Here is a 9,649-nt window from a genome sequence, read left to right as displayed (position 1 = left end):
TGCAGTATGAGATAATTTATCACTATAAAACCAAAATCTAAAGCTAAGGGACAAGCCTTGCTTACGGGCTATGTGTTCGCTCAGAAGTTATAATCCAAAACATAATTGCATTAAATTGTAGCCAAGAAGCCTCATGCCTTCTAATTGTCAAAGACAACCTTATGAACCCTTGTTGCCATTAAGGCTCGCAATCTGGGTGGGTCAAGTCAGGTCGAGCATATGGACTCCTTATTAACGGTATTTCCATTGGATATACCTAAATGAGAGATTAATTTTCAGCTACTATTTCTAAAAGAGAAAACTTGAGGTCAAATCGATCTAAGAATGGAGATCCATCCTGAGAGACATGGAATTACCCAAATGTACCATTTTTGCTACCTCTATTCTACATAAACTTACCTTTTCTTTTCCTCGCTTCATAGTGATCATTCGGCCTACCCGTTTGATAATTAAAAGATTGACTTTTGCCCTTCTAACAATACTAACATTAAGTGCATTGACTTTGATAGAAACCTGGCAAATGTTAATTATAACAAAATAGTACTGGCAGAAGATGCTAACAAAAAGATGAAGATTGAGGTAGGATTATGAAAGGAAGTTTCTTTTTTTTCCGGTTACCAGGAAGTTTAGGTTTAAAAATCAATTCGAGCAGCACAAAAACATGAAATACAAATTGTAGGATGACAAGGATACAGCTAGAATTCAACAATGTAGTATGCATCCAGGCTGAGGTTTAGATGTGGAAATGTAGAAAAGATATCTAAATGTACCAGTACTTATAGCCAGATAACAAACGGTATATTCTTTCACTAACTAGTTATAAGGTTACTAAAACAAATTCAAAAAAATAATGAGATATTTTAAGTAATGTGAGATACACAGACACAAGTCATCTATAGCCTTCACTTAGGGTTCAGAATGATACATATATGGCTCAGTTTCATCCATCTCACATTATGATGTCTTTTATCATAACTTTTGACAGAGATCTGACAGATTAATGTGATTTCTTTTGAATATAGATATTTAGAAAGATGAAGAGTGTTGGGTTTGATATTTATTTGTTAATTATAAGCATACTGATTCACATCTTTATTTGTGCATTATTCGCACAGAAATTTACATATTGTGTATGTAGATATGTCATCAAATCCTAAATTTTTGGAGTTGCAGAGAATTTGATACCCCAAATAACGTTGGAACCTAGCCCTTGCACCATTATATAAGAAGCATGGATGCAGATATAGGGTACGGATATGCCGATACATCAAATCTTGAAAAAAATAGGATACTACACATCTAGAATATGGCAATAAATAAATACTACATACATACATACATACACACACACATATATATATATATACACACACACACACATATATATATATACACACACACACACACACACACACATACACACACACACACACACACACACACACACACACACATATATATATATATACACACACACATATATATATATATGCTTAAAAGTTCAGATAAGCATGATTGGTTAATCATAAAACACAACATGAACCATCATACCGCCCTAAACCGCCTGGTTTGGGGCATACTGAACTGTACTAGGTCAGAATCAGTACGAAAATCATAATCGGATCCATACAAGCCTTATACCAACCCGTGCCAAAATGTATCAACGTGAACTAAGGTGCGTACCAACCCATAGCAAAGTGTATCAAGATAAAAAGTGAGAAACATAGCTTAAGAACTTTCTTGGTACAAAGTGTGTACCGTACCATATTGATTTGTATTGTACCGAACCGTTAATGTATCGGTACAGTACCCAATACTAAGATTGCGGACCTTGAAACACAATATAACAACATTTAACATCACAATTACAAGACACATGCGGCAAACATGTAATGCAACAAATATTCTGTGCTCTGTTATGCAAGAAAGATATATGCAGAAGCCAGCAACAGCACGCCAGCAACATAATTGAAAGAAACATGCAGCCTAGGAAAAATTAACAAGAATAAATGGCAGCAAAGTTCAAGAATCCAGCAAAAGACTCTACTAATTTTAGAAAAAAAAGAACTATTAAAAATAACACAGCAAGCTAGCTACATAAACAAAATTATGTTGTGAAAAAAAATAAATGCAGAAAATATGAAAATAATGAATGAAACACAGAACAAAAAAGCAACATGAGTAAAAGCACTTGCAGATAGAACATAAAACATTATTCTATTTCAAAAAAAAAAATGTAAGAGATTTTTGAGGGGAGATTTTAGGGTTCGTCAACCCTCCAAAACTTTGTCATCTCCTCTACCCATAATAGAAATGAGGATCCAACATCAAAAGTGAAGGAAAAGAAAAAAAGAAAAAGAATCCCTACTCATAATAGAGATGAAGAAAGAATTGAGAAAGAAAGGATAAAACTACTTACATTGCTTGCTGGATGCTGCTACTCTCATGCTGGCGTCCTCCCTTGCCAGCGACTAGCAGCAGCCCATGTTCAGTCCCATTCTCTAACTCCACCCTCTCCTCAAAATCAGGGCATCAAGCCACATGAGAGAAAGGGAGGCCATCAGGCCAACCTTATTGTTTCTTTTAAGTTATTGAACCCAGATGGAAATCTAGGTCCAAAGCCTACTTGACCCAGGCCCACTAATCCACTACTTATATTAGAAGTATCCTCAAAGTATTATGAAAGTATCTACACGTATCCATGAAGTATCCAAAATACAAATAAACATTAAAATATTCTGGATATGGGCCATATCGGACAAGTATCCATATCCAATAAGTATCGGACACAGCCAAGGCATCCATTTTCAAGTACCCATTCTTCCTAGACCATCCATGCAAAATAGGAGTTCAGGTATAAGATATTCCCTCAAGAGACTGTTTTCACTACCTGGATTCTGATCCTGGGCAATGCCTACCTCCTAGACTATTCCAGATCTTCACTACTTTTTTTCTTAATTAACAACCACAAGAACATTATCGAAATGTCATCATTGTTTTGGAAATTTGTTTTCTCAGTACCGGCCATATTCTATTCCCCCTCTCGTCCTGCCACTAAGGCTCTTATGTTCCTCTTAGCAGAAAAAAAAGGACGCAATCTATGAGCATGGCTCAGATGTGCAATCAAAAGACACCATGATGTCTACAAGTGGCCACAGCAGAGAATGAAACATCACATGTAACTCTGCCTTTTGACTTCAAACAGCAGGAAGGATTTTCAAAGTGGCTTTGCTTGCAATATACCTGATACATATGTAGATTGACCAGATCAACAAAATCTTTAGCATTTCTCATCATCACTTTTAACCCTCACCATCATTACTATTTAGATCAGTTTGGAGCATGATTCAAACATCACATGAATCATCTGCAGGTTTCAGACATCCAGTATGTCGTGTATGCACTCTTCTGACCACACAGTCCTGACCCACATATTTTTAATTGAGAGCAACCCCTTTCTACTACAGTTGCTTCGCATTGAAAGCTATAGCATTCAGCTGGTTCCCCTATAACATTTATATTATGTAAATAATCTGATTATTGTATGGCTTTCTCATGTGTTAATGTTTTTCAGAGGGTTGTTTTGGACAACAATTAAAACCTGCTCATAAGTATCAGTATTATTACAATTCTCGCATAAAAAAGGAGGCCAGCACTGTTTCTGATTGGTTGACAAGAAGGGGAAGGGACTGGAGGCAGAAAAAGCATGGAAGTATGAATTTCCAAGAAATTAGTTGAGCTCCCTTTCTAGTGGGTCACTGTTCTGATGCTATTGGTTTTATTGTAGACTCTGGGTTGGGAAAAAAAAATATTAACCTCCTCTATATTTAGCCAGCAGGGAGCAATGATTCCATCACAAACTATCGAAAAGTACAGGTGAACGGCATCATGATAATGATATCACTACAACATGATACATGATACCACTACAATATGATTGGAAAAACTGATTGTGAATGCTAAAACTGCTCCAAAGCAAATTTTCTTGCTCGTGTATGTGCAGTCAGATAATTTCAGCTAATCCAAAAATTGCAAAGCTCTCTCAAAATGATCAGAATAGTCAAACTACCAAGAGATGCAAATACTCCATACCCTTCTGCGCTGTTTCCAGCATACAATTTCTACTAGAACAGTTAGATTCATAAATTAAGCATACAGAAAAAACAGCTTAGCATAACTGGAAATACATAAAGATTTAATGCTGGCATTTTCTGATAAATTACTTACCCAACAATCCCCAGTACAAGTTTTCCCAAGTAACCCAGGACAGTTAGAGCCCACGCAGTCTCTGCCTGTACAAGAATGAAAGGTAATATCTATATTAAAAAAGAAAAGAAAGAAAGGAAGATACATACCAGATGTTTTAGGATACTGTCCTCACCTTTTCTCCCTGAGGATACATTTCCTCCAAAGCTTTCATATCATCTTCCAAGAGAAGCAACTCCTAATGATTTGATAATTAAAATATAGGATTTCGTTAGAGAATATTGACACAGATAGCAGTCAAATAACAGGACAGCAAGCCTTCAAAATATGAAGATTATTTAAGGTTCCAATTCGTAAAGGAAACCATAACCACTATTCCAGAACACCAAAGTATGAAAAATTAAAAATAGAAATGTTTATTACAGCTGACTTTCCTTGTACGAACTCAAATGGTGAGGGCATCTCATATGTGGGAGCACCTGCCTTATCATTAATAGCCAAACAGAAATATTCTTATTTCTCCATCGTTCTTATCAGACCCACCATAAAATTACAAGCCAAGTGTGTGGACCAACCTAGCCAGGAAGCGTTGAAGGCACATCTCTAGAGTGAAATGTTGGATAGCACACTAATACTGAGAATGTACAAGAAAGACTAGAATCCCAGACAAGGAAAAGGGATCTAAAACTTGTTTTAAGAGGTCCAGAAAAGGATGCGAACACCTAAGGTAACTTGGATAGATATCACAACAAGAAATCCAAAAAACAGCAGAAATGTGGGAACCAACGGTTAAGAATGTGTAACATCAAGTAGCATATATTTAAAGCTTTAATGATTAAAGTTCTCAGAAAAGGGGGAACAAATCAAAGGGTTGTCTACTCAAGATCTTACTTAGAATGACGGTACTGCTGTTAAGCCAGAGCGAGGGGACAGTGCTGGACCTAAAAGAAGGTAATTAAGATCTAAGCCAAATCTAGTCCCTGTGGCCAAAGCTTAAGCGCAACCAATGAGCATGTCCTTGTGGCTAACGACACCACATGATAAACCATGAATTTTTTTCAACAAGATTTGTAGAACAGATTAAACATCTGATTGAAAAGAATCTATATACATTTAACTAAAAATAGAAGATCCCTTCATCTTACTTCCAGGCATGCCTACACAAGTAACAAGTTTCCGTAGGTTCCAGAAGAAAAAAAGTGGGCTCACGACCAGTAGCATTCATAAGTGTGAATTGGTTTTAGCATATTCTATTGACAAATAAAAAACCTAAGCAACAAAAGGAAGATAATGATTTCCAAATAATTAGGAAAGAACTGGTTGCATTGTTCTACCTTAATCAAAAGCATGTAACCTAAACACAGGGTTTCAGATATCAACCATAATAGCCAAATGTGAAAGAGAAATAAAACTTTAGGTGACGCAGCAAAAGCAAATACTGAACTGCAGGTTGCATGACCTACACCAAAAAGGTGGCTGACTGGGATTTCTCCTAAATCAAAGCATATCAGCTAGCCAAATTCGTTGATCAAATTGGAAAACATAAAATAGCCAGATATATGATTGCAGCTGCATGTGACAAATCAATCACTTTGAGATAAGGTGTACCTTTTCAACAGCTTTTACATTTTTACGCCATTTTCTCCCCTTGTTACCACTTCGCTCTTCTTGATGAAGGGCTTCTGCTGCTTTCTTCAATTCTCTAGCTTTCTTTCCCAATTCAGTTGCTTCCTACAGGATCATGGTGCAAATAATGAAAAGAAAAAAAAGCCATGTAAGTAACTACCAGTAAACATTCAAATATGAATTAGGACAGTGGTTGACTTTCAACATCAATAAGGTGCAAGACACAAGGTACACCTTTATATATTGTGAGCGAGTAATGACAGCCTTGGGGCGCCGTATAAATGCAAACATGAGTCCCAGTGGAAGGCAAGCAATCCCGACACCTCCAAATATCTAGCATGAAAAACCAAAATGACTTGGTGAGAGGTATAGCAGTTAGACTTATATATATAAACACCAAGAAATGCATTCTACAAGCATCTATCAACTTTAGATCTAAATGTGTCAGCCAAAGCAAGCTTCAGATTACTATGTTTCATAAAATAAATGCTACCTCACCATAAGAATTACATGAACTTCACAGAATATACCACCATCTTAAATTCCAGCTTCACCTCAAACAGGAAAAAAAGAGAAAAGAATGTCTACTATAATTGCTTGATATTATAAGATACAGAACATACTGAGAATAACACTGATCCAACAATTGTTGCCAGAGCAACCACATATTCTGGAAAGGTGGCGCGCATTGTCCAAGTTGTTTCTGAAGAAGCACTTGCTGTATATGCAGCACACTGGAGACAAAGAGCCACAACCAATGATTATATAAAGGAGATATTAAAGACTTCCTGTTATCCACAGACACTATCACAAAGACAGATTTAACACTCATAAAAAAGGATTTGGGTGGAAAAGTACCTACTAAAAAAAACATATAATTTATGTTCTTTAAATTTAAATTTTCAAAACAACCAAAAGAAACTTTTGAAATGAAACTATAAAACTAACGCAGTCCAACATAGTTTACACACCCAAAGAAAGCAATCTAAAGTACACATTGGAAAACATGCACAAATAAGGAATGGAACCTGACGAGTCAATGGAGTTAAACAAGGTTGACTGCTTGATAATCCTGTCCAAGAACTTGGGAAGCTTGTTACGGATGAAGAGAGGTGTCTGACTGTGAAGTCCACTTTACCTACCAGAGCTGATTCGGCCAACAAAATGTCAGTTGGGAAAGTTGCATTGCAGCAGTGCAAAAGCAGATTTATAAACAAACAACTGTTTCAGATTCAAAATGGAAGAACTAAAACATTTAGAAAAGCTGTTTCGTATACAGCTTCTCACCTTTGATGACATACCAATATACCATGACATTTCAATAACAGAAGCAATAAATAAAAAATTTCATATATTGAAATATTTTTAGATATTAATAAACTATTTCATAGATTATATGTAGAAGTTCCAATCATGCTCCAAAAAAAATGGTCATTGGTTATAGATTCAGGCATTTTTGGAGGATAATAGAGCACTTATAAAAGAAATTTTGGGTCATTTTCACTATATCAAAGAAAGTCGTGCACTATAATGATGCATACATGATGATTGACTAGCAATAGTATCCAGAATAGTAAGTCTAAAAACCGAATATTTTGGGGTACCAAAAATGATATCCAAATAATATAATATAAAAACAAGAATCTGAAGCCAAAAATTACAGAAGGAAATAAGATATTGGTTTAATCAGCAAGAGAAGTTAAACCTTTAAGCCATGAAATGCTTGAATACATCCCAGATACAATTACCCTTATGGCACAACCTGAATAACCATGCCACACTTTATTATATTATCATGGCCTTTTTGTTGTGCTAGTATACTGAGTGAGTTAATATACATAGAATTTCACACCTCCACAGCATGTAAAATTGTGGGGAGAGTACTCTTGAATCCAGAAAGCCTTCTGACCTTGAGACCACTTATAATACTAGGAGAGAGAATCCAGTAAAGTTCTAGCATAATTGGGGGTGTGATGTATTTTTGAACTTCATCTACTGAAAATTATAGGTGAGGCATAAGTATCGGATATCATGACCACATAAACCAGGGCTTTGCAAAATATCACATCATGCAGTATCATGCTACGAACCATTTAAAATCAGCTTCACTGTTGAAGGAGATGTAAATGCTGCCTATTTATGCAATGATACTCAAGCAAAATTATTTTGGAAAGCTACATGATGAAAAGCAATGTTAATCATACCCAAAAGTACCTCTTGGACGTGTTTAAATTGATAGCTAAGGAAGTTATCATCTTTTTGTTTTTAAATTTCCCACCTAAACAGATAATAATTGATGAGAGAGTGTGATAAGTGCTAATGCTTAAAACCCCTTTTAGATCTTTATATTCCTAATTGTGTACTTACAAGCAGATGATTATTAGATCTGCCTCAGACTAAAGTTTTTCTACAAGCAAATAGCAACAGGTGATATCCAAGGAACAACAATAAAAAATTCACCCAGCCAACATGGCCCTCAATTATTGAAAAGTGATTTGGATCATTAAGTACTTCAATCATGAAAATCTCTTTTCTATTTTCTTTCCTTTCAGAAATTGTAAATCTCCCTTCTACTATCTTTTCTTTTTCATCCACATTCTTCACCAATCTTCCAATAGACGCAAAACTCCTCCACAACCAAAAACACTCCACAATCTTGAAAACAAAATTAGCATCCATACATTGCAAACCGAAAGTTCCACTAATTGTCCCCTTCCACCAGTTCAGGACGAACATAGCAATCTTTGATCACCTTAAGATATTATTCTTTTTGCAAAACTATAATTCCAAGCAAGAAATGGAAAAAAAAGCAGCAGCAATAACGAGCATACAAAGAGAAACAGAGAAAAGAATCTAACCATAGAGAATGCCAAGAACAAGCCCACAAACAATGGCAGAGGTCACAACCCACAGCAAAGCGCTCTTCAGCCTCTTCGCCACACTCCTGCGCAAGAACCCGCCACCACTTCAGCACCCCAGCAAAAGAAACCCTAGGATCTAAATATTTAAAAAAAACAAGGGAGTTGCGGGATTTGGGAGGGGATCGACTTGTCCTGGTCGCCCTCGTAGTAGAACATGGCAAAGGGGATGATGAAGAAGACGAGAACGGCATCGGCGATGTAGACGGCGAGCCAGAGGGTCTTCATCGGGAGCGTGAGATTACAAGCCCCATTGTAAATGGCATGCCGGCACGCCTTCCGGTTAGCGACGTCGGCCGGAAGCATCAAGATGGAGATGGCGGCGACCGAGAGGCCAAGAACCACCACCAGCTTGGGGAAGTAGGCCTGGTTCACATCGTCCGGATGCTGGTAGTTCACCAACAAGTAGACGCTCACCAGGAGGACCAGAACAGACACCACCACCGCCACGATCACCAGCGCCAAATTGAAATCCCCCATCGATCTCCCCCTTCTCTTCTTTCCTTCCGCCGGACCCGGATCCGGCTCGGATCCAATCGATCTCTGTTGCTCCCTTCTCCAGTTTTGTTTCTTTCTTGTGTTCTTTTTATTCCCTCTCGCTTTCCCTTTGGAATACCTTCCCTTTTCCTTTGAGGAGAAGGCAAGTCCGAGCGAAATGCGGTTGGATCTCGGAGCTCTTAGTTTAGACGTCTCCTTTCTTCGGATTTCTTGGTCTCTCTCGCCCCATCTTGGTTTCAAAAGAAAGAGAAGAGGGAGTTGTTTTTTTTTTTTTTTTGGTACATTAGAGGGAGTTGTTTACAGGGGGAAGAGGAGCATAAAACGGCCAGGCTGGCACCCAGCAGGGTTCGATTAGGTCGCAGGGGAATGGGAAGTCTGGACTGATGCTGCTGGCTTTTTTT

At 37.3% G+C, this 9,649-nt stretch overlaps 1 protein-coding gene across 1 annotated transcript in view; it reads right to left on the bottom strand.

The window, feature by feature from the left end:
- LOC103706726 (LIMR family protein Os06g0128200) overlaps nucleotides 1-9,600 on the bottom strand; it is an 11,962-nt gene extending 2,362 nt beyond the window's left edge. The window contains exons 1-8 of the mRNA XM_008790940.4: nucleotides 8,881-9,600; nucleotides 8,691-8,776; nucleotides 6,861-6,979; nucleotides 6,456-6,566; nucleotides 6,067-6,165; nucleotides 5,815-5,937; nucleotides 4,382-4,444; nucleotides 4,228-4,292 (exon numbers count right to left, since the gene is read on the bottom strand). Coding sequence (XP_008789162.2) covers nucleotides 4,228-4,292; nucleotides 4,382-4,444; nucleotides 5,815-5,937; nucleotides 6,067-6,165; nucleotides 6,456-6,566; nucleotides 6,861-6,979; nucleotides 8,691-8,776; nucleotides 8,881-9,230 — 1,016 coding nt within the window. The 5' untranslated portion in view covers nucleotides 9,231-9,600. The remainder of the gene's footprint in view (nucleotides 1-4,227; nucleotides 4,293-4,381; nucleotides 4,445-5,814; nucleotides 5,938-6,066; nucleotides 6,166-6,455; nucleotides 6,567-6,860; nucleotides 6,980-8,690; nucleotides 8,777-8,880) is intronic.
- Nucleotides 9,601-9,649: the final 49 nt, after the last annotated feature.

Source organism: Phoenix dactylifera, chromosome 13 (genome assembly GCF_009389715.1).
Source record: "Phoenix dactylifera cultivar Barhee BC4 chromosome 13, palm_55x_up_171113_PBpolish2nd_filt_p, whole genome shotgun sequence".
In the NCBI taxonomy this organism is placed as follows: Eukaryota; Viridiplantae; Streptophyta; class Magnoliopsida; order Arecales; family Arecaceae; genus Phoenix; species Phoenix dactylifera.
This window is presented reverse-complemented; position numbering and strand designations above follow the sequence as displayed.